Source organism: Hyperolius riggenbachi, chromosome 12, assembly GCF_040937935.1.
Source record: "Hyperolius riggenbachi isolate aHypRig1 chromosome 12, aHypRig1.pri, whole genome shotgun sequence".
NCBI classification, from domain to species: Eukaryota; Metazoa; Chordata; class Amphibia; order Anura; family Hyperoliidae; genus Hyperolius; species Hyperolius riggenbachi.
Window position 1 is genome coordinate 70,770,916 of NC_090657.1, and position 14,526 is coordinate 70,785,441.

The 14,526-nt window shown below is 44.1% G+C and overlaps 1 protein-coding gene and 1 long non-coding RNA gene across 2 annotated transcripts in view; one reads left to right on the top strand and one right to left on the bottom strand.

The window, feature by feature from the left end:
• The window catches only part of LOC137542039 (uncharacterized), a 713,380-nt gene that overhangs the window by 678,254 nt on the left and 20,600 nt on the right, over positions 1–14,526 (top strand). The gene's annotated exons all lie outside the window — the stretch shown is intronic.
• Positions 1–14,526, bottom strand: part of LOC137542031 (fer-1-like protein 4) — a 262,988-nt gene that overhangs the window by 121,232 nt on the left and 127,230 nt on the right. Inside the window, exon 17 of the mRNA XM_068263629.1 lies at positions 1,380–1,596. Within this exon, the coding sequence (XP_068119730.1) occupies positions 1,380–1,596 (217 nt within the window). The remainder of the gene's footprint in view (positions 1–1,379; positions 1,597–14,526) is intronic.

The window sequence follows — 14,526 nt, forward strand, 5'->3', positions numbered from 1 at the left end:
CCTTGTAGGCCATGCTTCACTTGGATACAACCAATACAACTAAGACTACACATTCAAATATTTGGAGGGGTGCCACCCCCTCCCTGGGGGCAAATTTCAAAGTTTGCCATAGGCGCTGGTTTCCCTGGATATGCCTCTGCTGACCTGCCAGAAAGTGTTTTAGCTACCTGTTTACTCATATCAAGATTTGCAGCTGAAGAATACAGCTGTAACTGGTCAACTGTGTCATCAATAAAGGTCCACTAATAAATATAGTGTGAGTTTCTCCTCTTTCAGAAGATAAGCCAACCTTCCATTCCTATTACTCCCAAGGGGGCCTCTTCCTATTACAAGCTTATCTCCCCCCCCCCCCCCCCCCCCATGAGGGGCTAGCATACAAATCATATTTCCTCTCTTCATTCCAAATGGATCACAGCACTTGGGATACAGAGTTGGGAAAAGCCCAGATAGGAACCATTTGGAGTTATACCATACTCTTAGTAGGAGGGCCGTAAGGAACCAAGAAAAAAAAAAGATCCCTAAAGTTTTGACTGTGGTTTGCTTTCTTCCTTCGATATTTAGCTGCAGATAATACACCAGGCCCAGCTATTATTTTTGGATCTGTCAGTTGAGGATTCTGTCTCTCCAGACTAAAGCTGGGTACATGTGTGCGATGAATGTGGCTCTGCAGGCTAGCAACTCGTTCTGTTGCAATGGGGGAGATGCTCGACAGAACGGTGCTTGAAGGAGAAGGCTGCAAGAGGGAGAGATCAATGCCCACAGATCAACAGATCAATTCAATAGATTGAGGTGGTCAAGGAGCTGCTGTGCACATGCTAGATTCTCATCCAGGGCGGCCTACCACCCACTCCCTCTGCCGAGAACCATCTAGAGTGTGCAAAAAGCTTAAATTCTCTGTCATTAAACCTTGCACACATGCTGGAAAGTTCTCGGCTGAGGCACCCATGTGTACAGTGGCTCCTAAGGCATCGACAAGAGATTCAAGCTGCTAGGTCATCTTGTCTCAGAGCCAGAGGAGTCCACTCTGGGCCATTCCATCAAGAGCCGCATGCTGTCCCTCCACACCACTCCATAGCCACAAAACCTGGAGACTAGGGATGTGCCTGTACAGCACTGAGCACCAAATTGTAGCCCGAGTGATCAAGTCCCAATCCCTGCAGGCAACTGAAGATCAGTACAGTGTGAATGTTGGCTGGAAAGAGTCTGTACACTTTTCATTAAATTTACAGCTGATAAATTCTGAATAACAAAAAACAAATTCCAATAGGTTTGCTTTACAAATTAAACCTTTGTTTATTTCCCAGTCCAAATAACATTGAGTATTTTATGTACTTTCAAGCTCTAGATCTGATCCTTATCATGAGGATTGTATATCTTACTTGTCTGGTTCTGTGTACTCTGGTCTCCTGGCGGGTGTGACAGATTTGGTGATGTGGTCAGAGTTCAGATTAGCCGTTTCCTCCAGTTCCATATCTACACTGAGTTCATCCTCTGAAGCCGTATCCAGGAGGCCCTGACGTTCCTCAGGAACCGTTCCCAATTTCTCCTTCTTTTTAGACTTTTTAGTGATGACTTCAGCAGTTTTACCATAGTTGCCTTTATAACAAAGGAGAAAAATAAATGGTTTGTTGGCCACTAAAGTGCAATGAATTTCACAAGTTATACCCTGGAAGTGAATGAGTGCGACTGAAAGAACTATTATAAAGAGATAACATTATCACATTCCCAGTGACATAACTACAATCCATGGGGCCCCCCAGGAAAACTTTTATGCCCCCCCCCCCCCCCATGTTCACACCCTTTCCCTAGCCTCCACTTGATGCCCTCCACTGCCTTAAAGTGTACCCAAGGCGACATGTGACATGATGAGATAAACATGTGTCTGTACAGTACTAAACATATTAATAACCAGGAAGTTTTACATGTTTTATTTTGCTGCCTGAAAGAGTTAATTTTTAAGGATGGAAGTGGCAGCTTCTGTCTTGTCAGGAGCTTGTCAGGAATATAGTAAACATCACTGATAAGCAAATTATAGCTATAAAAGTTTTCCTGGCAGAATACATTTTTCTACATATTTCTGAGAGCAGAGGGAGGGAGAAAGGGTCCATAGAGTTCATGTATTTTCATATAGGGACACTTAATAGACTGCAACTAAGCAGAGGCAACAAAACATTAAATCTAAATGTTTAAATATAAAAAAAAAAATCCTGGGATGTCTAAAAAAGTAATTTAGGATTAGGAGGATAAATATAAATGTTTAGCTCATCAGTTTATTTTCACCTCGGGTTCACTTTAACCACTTAAGGACCACAGTCTTTTCGCCCCTTAAGGACCAGAGCCTTTTTTTCCATTCAGACCACTGCAGCTTTCACGGTTTATTGCTCGGTCATACAACCTACCACCTAAATGAATTTTACCTCCTTTTCTTGTCACTAATACAGCTTTCTTTTGGTGCTATTTGATTGCTGCTGCGAGTTTTACTTTTTATTATATTCATCAAAAAAGACATGAATTTTGTCAAAAAAAATGATTTTTTTTTTACTTTCTGTGCTGACATTTTTCAAATAAAGTAAAATTTCTGTATACATGCAGCACGAAAAATGTGGACAAACATGTTTTTGATAAAAAAAAAAAACCCATTCAGTGTATATTTATTGGATTGGGTAAAAGTTATAGCGTTTACAAACTATGGTGCAAAAAGTGAATTTTCCCATTTGGAAGCATCTCTGACTTTTCTGAGCACCTGTCATGTTTCATGAGGGGCTACAATTCCAGGATAGTATAGATACCCCCCAAATAACCCCATTTTGGAAAGAAGACATCCCAAAGTATTCAGTGAGAGGCATGGTGAGTTCATAGAAGATTTTATTTTTTGTCACAAGTTAGCGGAAAATGACACTTTGTGACAAAAAAAAAAAAGTTTCCATTTCTTCTAACGTGCGACAAAAAAAAAAATGAAATCTGCCACGGACTCACTATGCTCCCCTCTGAATACCTTGAAGTGTCTACTTTCCAAAATGGGGTCATTTGTGGGGTGTGTTCACTGTCCTGGCATTTTGGGGAGTGCCCAATTGTAAGCACCCCTGTAAAGCCTAAAGATGCTCATTGGACTTTGGGCCCCTTAGCGCAGTTAGGCTGCAAAAAAGTGCCACACATGTGGTATTGCCGTACTCAGGAGAAGTAGTATAATGTGTTTTGGGGTGTATTTTTACACATACCCATGCTGGGTGGGAGAAATATCTCCGTAAATGACAATTTTTTGATTTTTTTTTACACACAATTGTCCATTTACAGAGATATTTCTCCCACTCAGCATGGGTATGTGTAAAAATACACCCCAAAACACATTATACTACTTCTCCTGAGTACGGCGATACCACATGTGTGGCACTTTTTTGCACCCTAACTGCGCTAAGGGGCCCAAAGTCCATCATTTTAATAATCGCAATGCGGCCTACTACATTAAACAGTGGCCTATCCCAGTTTTTCAACTTTCCTTTCAAGTCTTCTATCAGATTGTTGTAATTAGCAGCAAATAGATTATCCACCCTGCTACATATTTTTATCCCCAAGTATTTAATCTCCTTGCTACATGCGAAGCTTATTTCTTTGTTGATCTTTTCTTTTATCCTTGTAGGACATCCCAGGTCAAGAATGCTGGTCTTTCTTTCATTGATTTTAAAATTTGAGCAGCTTCCAAATGCTTTAGGGTCTAATCTGATGGGTAACAGTGACAGGTGGTGATAGGGGGTGATTGATGGGTAATTATTGGGTGTTTAGGGTAGAGAACAGATGTAAACACTGCACTTAGGAGGTGATCTGACGTCGGATCTGCGGGCGATCTATTGGTGTGGGTGGGTGATCAGATTGCCTGCAAGGGGCAGGTTAGGGGCTGATTGATGGGTGACAGTGACAGGGGGTGATTGATGGGTGATTGACAGGTGATTGACAGGTGATCAGTGGGTTATTACAGGGGGGATAGAGGTATACAGTACACGGGGGGGGGGGGGGGGGGTCTGGGGAGAATCTGAGGGGTGGGGGGGTGATCAGGAGGGAGCAGGGGGCAGTTTAGGGTTAAAAAAAAATAGCGTTGACAGATCGCGACAGGGAGTTATTGATGGGCGATTAGGGGGGTGATTGGGTGTAAACATGGGTCTGGGAGGTGGGAGGGGGGGGGGGGGTCTGAGGGGTGCTGTGGGCGATCAGGGGACAGGGGGGGGGGAGAAATCAGTTTGCTTGGGTGCAGACTAGGGTGGCTGCAGCCTGCCCTGGTGGTCCCTCGGACACTGGGACCACCAGGGCAGGAGGCAGCCTGTATAATAGGCTTTGTATACATTACAAAGCCTATTATACACTTTCCGTGCGGCGATCAGGGTGCTAGTAACCCGGCGGCGCTTCCGAACGGCCGGCGGGTTACAGCGCGGGGGCGGAGCCAGTCGCTGGCGGCTGATCGCGTCACGAATGACACGATCACCGCATAACCACGCCCGCCGCCGCCACCGCCGATGGGCATATTGCAGCCGTTTGGGCCCAGCCCTTGCCGCCGCCCATCGGCTTAAGGTGGTCGGCAAGTAGTTAAGGCCCACCTCACAAGGGTCATAACACAAGTGGGGCCATCATGATCTTCACACTCATAACAAGTGTAGCCACAAAATCACCTGATCTGAAGTATAGAGCCCTGTATCAGAGGAAGGGAAGGTTAGTAGTTGCTCTCCCCACTCTGAGCCCCCCTGAAATCGCAGGGGCTGCTCCCCTCTAGTTCTGCCCCTGCACATTCCCAATAACTGAAGTGAGGGAGTGGGGTTGGGTTATTCTCTACTTGAAAAGCCATTTGGAATAAAAGCCATTTATCTGATACAAAGCAGTGTCGGGTTAACCTCTATTGCTCAATGTTACATACATCTCTGCTAGCCACATGAATCCAGAGCACACTGCAGGATATACAGACGATGAGATACCCAATGCACATATACCCTCTGAATTGGTGTTACTATAAGAAGCCACAAGTGCCTGCTTCTGTTCCTATTAAAACAAGATACTTTATTACTCTCAGGGCCGGATTTGGACATTTTACCATCCAAGGTCCACTGCTTGCCTATGTGGAAGCAGGGCGGCCGCAGACTGAGTTTGTGACTGCTGCGGTTTACATATTTGGCAGTCTAACTGCCTTAGTGTGACAGCCCGCTGCCCGCCCTTTGCTTTCTGGTGCCCTAGGCCATGGCCTTTGTAGCCTTGCCTTAAATCCGGCCATGATTACTCTAGACAGCAGATTTCTGTACATTGTAGGAGTTGGTTCATTTTCAGTATAACCTGGATCACTGGGTGTCGAGATTGACACGTCTAGTTTCCCTTTAGCTAGAATCTTCCTTAAAGGGGAACTTCAGCCTAAACAAACATACTGTCATTAAGTTACATTAGGTATGTTAATTAGAATAGATAGGTAATATAATTTTTTACCCACCCTGTTTTAAAAGAACAGGCAAATGTTTGTGATTCATGGGGGCTGCCATTTTTGTCATGGGGCAGCCATCTTTTTGGTTGAAAGGAGGTGACAAGGAGCAGGAGACACAGTTCTAACTGTCTTGTGCCCTGATAACCCCTCCCAGCTGCACACGCTAGGCTGCAAATGTCAAATTCAAAATGTACAAAAAAAAATATTTGCACCAAAACAGCAGAACGAGAGCAACAACATCAGAAATCCCATCATGCTTTGCACAGCATCAGGGGAAAAAAGCCCGGGCAGTTTTCTTCTGTGCAGCTAGAAATGAGGCTTGGATAAGAGCAACAAAGTTCTGATGCTGTGAAACTGTTAAAGAAACACCAGGCCTTTTCAGTTCTGCTGAGTCGATTTTTAGTCCGGAGGTTCACTTTAAGGTGGCCACTAATGATCCACTCTTTTTCATCCAATCTTACCATTTCTATGTAATATAAGGGAACTGCCTTCATTATCCATTCAGTATATTCACTCAATTTACCCTTATACTACATAGATTTGGTAAGATTTGATGAAAAAGATTGGATCATTAGTGGCCACCATTAGACTCAAAGGGCTCGATTCACCAAGCGGTGATAACCCAGTTATCACGCCTAAAAGACTTTAGGCGTGATGACCTTTTCACCACTGAGTTATCACCGCTTTTTCCTGCTCTTCGCGCGAAGTTACCGCGCGTACGCGCGTTCGCGCGTTCGCGCGTGAGAGCGCGCGCAAAGTCCCATAGGGCTTAATGGGAGCTTCGCGCGAAGCGGGGACGCTGCGCGCGCACTGCGCGCGGTTGCGCGCGCAAAACTTTGCGCGCGGCAACTTCGCGCGAGTTTCTTCTTATCATGCCTAAAGTGACTTTAGGCGTGATAAGGGCCTTTTCACCACGGTGCTAACACTTTGCACCGCTTGGTGAATCGAGCCCAAAGAGTCAATTCAGTGTGTACAGAAATGTTGTTTTAGCTATCTATTTGTCATTAGGCAGTAAATGTTTTTTTATTAGTATTATGAGCAAGATGAACTAATTTAAAATCTCAGCCAAAAGAGAGGACATTAATATTTCATATCTACATGGAGGAGAATATGATTAAATAATTATTTTAATGGAATAAAGCTGGTAATTCAAAGCTGGTAATTTAGAAACTTTCTCAATACTGAAATGGACCAATCAGATCTCCACCTATCCAGGGGCTGTGAGAGGCGTGACATGGGAGTAGGGGTTTGTTACTACGGGTGCTATTCCTATGTTCACTTTTTTGCTTATTTTTGTCACAACCCCTGTAGACAAATATTCTTGTACAGACAAGCATGTACATTGCTATAGGTAGCATTGAAGGTTCACTGCTTCATCCACTATCCCCTATTGTTTCCACCCACTACCCTCTAGATTGTAAGCTCACAAGCGCAGGGACCATCTCCTATTGTTGCTGTTATTTACCTTATGAATGTGTACCAATTTTAGTGATATCTAAACCACACATATTACCTATGTATGTATTTGTACAGTACTGGAAGAAAAAGACAAGACAAACGGGAGCCCAAATAGTGCAGTATGTCACAAGTATTGAGTATCAAAAGTAGTTCTGAAAAAAGGGTACTCACAAAGGTGGGTTGCGCTAGGGGCAACCGACCACTTTAGGCACGTGGAGTGTATTACACCTGACTCCACTCAGGTCTGCCAGCGGTCCTGGACTCGGACACTCTTTTAGCAAAAAAACCTTTGCGCACCCAAAACAGGTGCCCAAGCCCCTCTCCTGAATAGGTGGGGGGAGTAGGGTACAGCAAAGGAAAAGAGGCGCTTCCTGGTGCCCTAGACCATGGTGCCCTAGGGCGCCCCGAGTCTGGCATATAGACGGCTCTGGCACTTTTGATTGGCCTGAGGAGGTGGGCATAGTCCCACGAAACACGTTGCCTGTGCTTAATTATCCATTAAAACTTCCTAAATTGAGTTTGTCTTCTGAGGTAAGCCACCTCAACCTTTTTTATTTTATTGATTTTAAAGTGTTTTATATATATTGGGCGCCTCTTTTCCTTTGCTGTATGTATGTATTTGTACTTGTATTGCTAGATGTCATGATTGTACAGTGTCTTCTCAAATAAATGTTCCCCAATATTTGCTTTGTATGATGTACAGCGCTTCGGAAGATGTTGGCACTATAGTATATAATAATAGACAAGTGTCTGCGCCCATGTCCCTGTGTGTGTTTTTTTTTTCCGTTGTGCGCATGTGCAGGGACACAGAGACATTGAGCTGGGGGAATGACACACGGCTCTTGAGAGCAGGGAAGACAGGACCAGAAGGGGGCGGGTGAGTGCACGCGTGGGTGTGCGCTGAGCCCGGGCGTGTGTGTGCGCACGCGTGCTCGCTAATGAGATAGAGGGAGAAAGGCAGTGTGGAGGTCGTGGACACAGCCCAGTGCCCGTTTGTAAATTGGCCTTGGGCCAAGTTTAAATATTAAAAGTACAACAATGGGCTGTAATCCCGCCTACCTTTATTTTGGTTGTTAGTAGGAAACCCATGTTTTAGAGCGTTTTTTCACAATTTGTTCACCTTAACTTACTAACTGTGGAAACTATTGGCGCCTTTAGTTCTCCCTTTTTTTAATTTTGTTTCAGACTCTTGTAAATTATTAGGATCAGGAAGTCAAAATAAAAGCAAACTGTAATTAAAAAGTCAGTGGCTCTGGACAACTCTTATCCTCCAGAATGGAAATTAGGGTTGAAAGAGAGCCATACATGGTGTATTATCTCAAAAAAGAGGAGGCTCCAGATACAAGACAGAATTCTGATATGGCTTTTGTTGCCAAATCAGGCAACTACAGTGATAGGTTTGGAGATGGTAGTTTTTCAGACCATCCCTCCTACCTGCTATAGCCTTGATGTGCATGGTTGTTCACTTAAAAAAACAAGACACCCATAATCTCCACATACGCAGGGAATATGGGGCCCTTAGAAGCTAAAGGGTGGCTCACATTGATTTATAATGGTTGGGGGGTGGTGACTTGCTCATGGCACGCTGAAGTCATTTTTCTGCAGAGCTCCCGTCGTGAGTCTCTCCACTTCCCCCTTTATTAGCGTCTGCTAGCCTGCCACAAGCGTAAGGATGGGGAACAAGAACGATAAGAAGCCCAAGACTCTCGCGAAGTGCAGTCCAGCTAAGGACCACATAGAAGGTTATTGAGGCCGCTGACTTGCATGCCGACGATGGCGGAGGGTAACTCTTGGTGTTGCATCCCAGCCAGACTGCAGACAAGTAGACACAAACAGACTGAAAGACAGCTTTTTCCCATTCGCCATAAACTTGATAAACTCTGAATCCTCTCTGAAATAATTAACACTGTGTACAAATTGTTTAAACATCTGTAATACCTGGCATACTTGTATAATTTCTTCTCTTCCTTGTTACTATCACTATGTTCCCTATATGCACCGTGGGGTTGTCATGAAAAGTAATTTCGTTGTGTTACACAATAACAATAAAGTGAATTGAAGTAGGATGCTCGTCTCAGGCCTGATTTATAATGGTCAATAGGCTACATTAAAATAGACTTTATTGGTACCAATAACACCTACTATCCTTGTCAGCAACATATGGTAAGTTATCCTCCTCTACAAAGTTCTTTTAATAATGTTATACGTCAGGGTGCCCCTTCCCCAAAGTAAACCAGTACCAACCCCAACTATATGTTGGACCTGTTCAGACCAAAGCTTTATATGCTTTTGTATGTAAAGGACATTTCCACCATAAAATACTGCAACAATCATAAAACACTTGTATTTACTTATTACTACTGTCTTGTTAAAAAAAAGTAGGACACACTATAAAAGCCGGTGTATTTTTGTGACATTTTTGCTCATATAGATTTTTTATCTAAATTAACAATGCTGGGAGATTCAAACAATATAACTAAATAAACTGAAGATTATGTTTTTAAAAATATTTTGTAAAGTGTAATTCTACAAAAAATTCAATTTCTGGTGAGGGATAACTCAGGACACCCTACATTTACTCCCACTTAGAATGGCTCAAATGACACACAGGTATATTACGTCAGGTGCATGTGATTAGTTAGTGACATAGTTACTCAACATTTTGAATGAAGTTTGCTCTATTTAAACCTCAGACATTTAGTTGGTGTGCCCCTGACTATTGAGGTGAAAATGAACACTGTTGAAATCAAAAAGAGATGTCTGAGGCCTTCAGAAAGAAAATTGTAGTAGTTTAACCTCCTTGCCATTCCAATTAGGCCGGCAAGGGGGTGGCGCAGCACCTTTTTTTTATTTATTTTTTAAAATCATGTAGCTAGCCTAGCGCTAGCTACATGATAGCCGCTGAGCAGCGGCATCCTCCCACCCCCTCCGATCGCCTCCAGCGATGTGCGCAAGCAGGAAATCCCGTTCAGAACGGGATTTCCTGCTAGGCTTCCCCTGTCGCCATGGCGATGATTGCGATGATGTCATCGACGTCGGGATGTCATAGGAAATCCCGATTCACCCCTCAGCGCTGCCTGGCACTGATTGGCCAGGCTGCGCAAAGGGTCTGGGGGGAGGGGCGGTGCGGTGGTGCGGCGGGTAGCGGCAAATCGGCAGTGAGAGGCAGCGATCGAGTTATGCACGCAGCTAGCAAAGTGCTAGCTGCGTGCAATAAAAAAAATTTTGCGAAAGTCGGCCCGGCAGGGCCAGAGCAATCCTCCTGTGCAGGTTACCCCGTGCTCAGCTCGGGATAACCGGCAAGGAGGTTAAAAGTTTAGTAAGGGACTTCAAAGCTCTTAACCAAATTTGAAGGGGGCGTGACTTCCGCTCAACCAAGACGGACGCTTAGAGAAAGAGCTCCGTGACCAGCTACTCCAACCCGACTATAATCAAATGGCGCATCAACCTCCTATCTCCTCCGACACGGAGGATATGATCCTGGAGACGGACAAGTCTAAAAAGCAGAAGAAAGGACAGCAGAGGCTGCAGAAATTAACTGACTACTTCACCGAGAAAACTTCGCGCACAGCCGCAGCGCGCAAAGATGGCGCCCGCTCGCAACCTAAAGACACCGCTCGAGACACCGAAGCTGCAAAAACAGGTACTGTGGCCTCCAGAACACAAGCTGATGATTCCTCCCCCTCACCTGAACGATCCCCCGATTCCCACAGCCCGGTCAAGCACAAACCCCGCACGGCTCTAGCAGGCAACATGACAGGCCTCACGCCAGACGAGACAGCGTCATTTGATGCTACCTCTGCATCTATCGAGACCTTCCCGGCTTCCGACCAGGCAGCCTCCCAAAACTACATTAAGGAGATCTTACTTACTTTCAAATCTTAGCTCCTCAGTGACATTGCTGTTATGAATAAATCACTCCATAATGAGATCACTTCACTAGGAGACAGGGTAGATGCAATTGAACATAGGACGGCCCTGATCTCCACGGAATATAACAAGATGGTAGATATCTCCAACTCCCAATCTGAGGACATACAATGGCTAAAAAGCAAAGCCATGGAAGATAGATCGCAGAGAAACAACCTCAAACTAAGGGGGATCCCAGAACAGGTCTCCGCAGGAGAACTTAAAAACTTAATTTTTCAACTAACTAAAATAGCTCTGCCAAACACCCAAGAGATAGAGCTGGCCATAGACCGAGCCCACAGGCTTGCAAAGCCGACTTTCCTACCAGACTCAATTCCCAGGGACGTGATCGTCAGATTTGTATTCTATCAGACGAAAGATGACTTAATAAGAGCAGCCAGACATCCCAACAAGCTTCCCGATCCATATGGCGACATCCAACTGTTTGCAGACTTGTCGCAAGCTACGCTGCAGAAAAGGAGAGACCTACAGCAATATGCTAAAGCGCTCAGGGAGCACCAGATTCTTGAAAAATGGGGCTTCCCCACTAAACTGCTTTTTAAGGTGCACAACAAGTTATACTCCATCTCCACAACAGAAGAAGGAGCTACAACAATGCGTGAGTTAAACATTCCCGCTCCCCCTATTCCGCAAAGATCCTACAACCGAGCTTCTGCTTCAAAAATCTCGACGGAATGGCGCCAAAACAAACGCTGAAGGCTGGTGTGGATTCTCCCTCTGAGTGACAGTCATTAGACTTCGGGTAAATTTAGTGATATGTGTCACACATTATTTTTATGCTCACTGTTTTTGTACTGTATGAGCTGCAACACCAATACCGCTTACCTGAGCATGTTTTCCCCCTCATAGTACCGATGAGGCTATGGACTACAGTCTCATCACGATACGAAGACTCTCAGTCTTGCTTTCTAATTGAACACCTTAAAGAGAATCTGTATTGTTAAAATCGCACAAAAGTAAACATACCAGTGCGTTAGGGGACATCTCCTATTACCCTCTGTCACAATTTCGCCGCTCCCCGCCGCATTAAAAGTGGTTAAAAACAGTTTTAAAAAGTTTGTTTATAAACAAACAAAATGGCCACCAAAACAGGAAGTAGGTTGATGTACAGTATGCCCACACATAGAAAATACATCCATACACAAGCAGGCTGTATACAGCCTTCCTTTTGAATCTCAAGAGATCATTTGTGTGTTTCTTTCCCCCCTGAGGGGGGAGTGCATAGCAGAACCACAACACTGAAGAACTTGGCAGCCTTCCAGACACAGGCTGACAAGTCTGACAAGGGAAAGATACATTGATTTATTACAGAGACTGTGATAGTACAAAGTGCTGCAGTAAGCCAGAACACATTAGAATAGCTTTTGGAACTTGTAATATGATAAAAAACAGGATGCAATTTTTGTTACAGAGTCTCTTTAAGGGTCTTATTTTCCCTGTGTTCAATGTTACCGTTATTGCTATTTGCTTTTATTGTTTTTCTTTCTTATTGTTGAATTGTATGCGGTCAAAAGGGCCCAACAGAATGATACTATGCCATGCAAGGTCGTGTCTACCTTCACATTTAGCAATTTACTACACCATAGCAACTAGATCATATCTCTTTTATTTTCTGGAAATAGGATATGACTGACATTAACATCATATCCATTAATGCCAGAGGGATAAACAGTGCTTACAAGAGAAGGATGATGTGGAGGGAGGTGGAACAAAAGCAGGGGAACATACTGTTTGTTCAAGAGACCCACCTACTACAAAAGGATACTCATTATTGTTCAAACAATCTTTTCCCCACCATGTTACATAGTACCTTCGGGAAAAAAAAGAGAGGGGTGTGCATAGGATTCCATAGAGATCTTATTGTCAAAACTGAGGCGACCATAATTGACCCTCATGGTCGTTTTGTTATCTTTGTGGGACAGATTAACCATATTGACATTACATTAGTCAATGTCTACTGCCCAAACTCAGCGCAGAAAGCATTCCTACAAAAATTAATAAACAAGATCAAAACAGTCCAAAAAGGGGCACTGTTAATAGGAGGGGACATGAACGCAATCATTTCTAGACAGGACTCATCTACTAAAAACCCCAGAACCCCTTTGCTTCAATCTCTCCTGAATTGGAACGACCTATTTGACCCAGCACCCAAAGAGACTACACGCTTTATTCTTCAGTCCATGGCTCTTATTCCAGACTGGACTATTTTTTGGTAGAAAGAAACCTACTTCAGAGAGTTGTATTCTCATTGGTTCTATAATGTGGTCTGACCACGCTCCAATACAAATCAAATTGTCCTCAATCCTCCCCAGGCCCCTGACCAGACAATGGAAATTAAATAATTCCCTTCTTTCCGACCCAAAAGACCTACAATTCCTAACGAAAGAACTAACGGATTTCTTTGCCACTAATATTACTAAGGACATCAATGTTTCCACCATTTGTGCCTCTCACAAGGCCTATATGAGGGGAATTTTGATCAAGCTGGGAGATATCAAAAAAAGGGAAACAAATGCAGAGTATAACTCCCTCTTAAAGAGAACCCGAGGTGGGTTTGAAGAATATTATCTGCATACAGAGGCTGGATCTGCCTATACAGCCCAGTCTCTGTTGCTATCCCAAACCCCCCTAAGGTCCCCCTGCACTCTGCAATCCCTCATAAATCACAGCCAAGCTGCTGACAAACAGCTTGTCAGAGCTGGCTGTGTTTATCTCTATAGTGTCAGTCTGCTGCTCTCCCCGCCTCCTGCAGAACTCCAGTCCCCGCCTGCATCCCTTCCCTCCCTGCTGATTGGAGGGAAGGGACGGGGGCAGGGACCGGAGCTATGCAGGAGGCGGGGGAGCAGCCGAGACTGACACTACAGATGTAAACACAGCCTCACAGCATGGCTGTGATTTATGAGGGATTGCAGAGTGCAGGGGGACCTTAGTGGGGTTTGGGATAGCAACAGAGGCTGGGCTGTATAGGCAGATCCAGCCTCTGTATGCAGATAACATTCTTTAAACACACCTCGGGTTCTCTTTAAATAACATCAAAAGTCTAGAACACGAGCATAAACAGACCTTACACCCAGATACAGGTAAGCAAGTATTTCTACTAAGACAAAAAGTCAAAGACCTACTAGCCAATAACTACGATTTACTTCTACAGAGAAATAAACTAATCCACTACTCACAATCCAACAAAGCAGGGAAACACATGGCAAACGCAATTAAAGGCAAGCTAAGCAAAACCAGGATCCCTTCAATTATCCGGTAACAGTAAAAAAGGGCGCAGGAGGCTAGTGGACAAATCGGGCGCCGCCATTCACTCCTATAATAATTATTGTTTAATGGGCGCCAAACAGGAAAAAAGGGCGCCCGAGAATAATAACGTTTTCCAACAGCGCCCGAAGATTTTTCATGTTTTATAACTGCTTGTGATGATTTACGTTTCTTATTTCAATAAAACATTATTTTAAATGTTATCCCTTACTGTTTGTAAAACATTATTATTCACAAAACAAAGCGATCAGTACGTAATGTAAATTGTAATATATTTTATCCCTTACTGTTTTTAAAACATTATTCTACACACAATACAGTGAGCACTATGGAGGGTCTTAGGTTTAGGCACCAACAGGGTGGTCTTAGGTTTAGGCACCAACAGGGGGGTCTTAGGTTTAGGCACCAACAGGGGGGTCTTA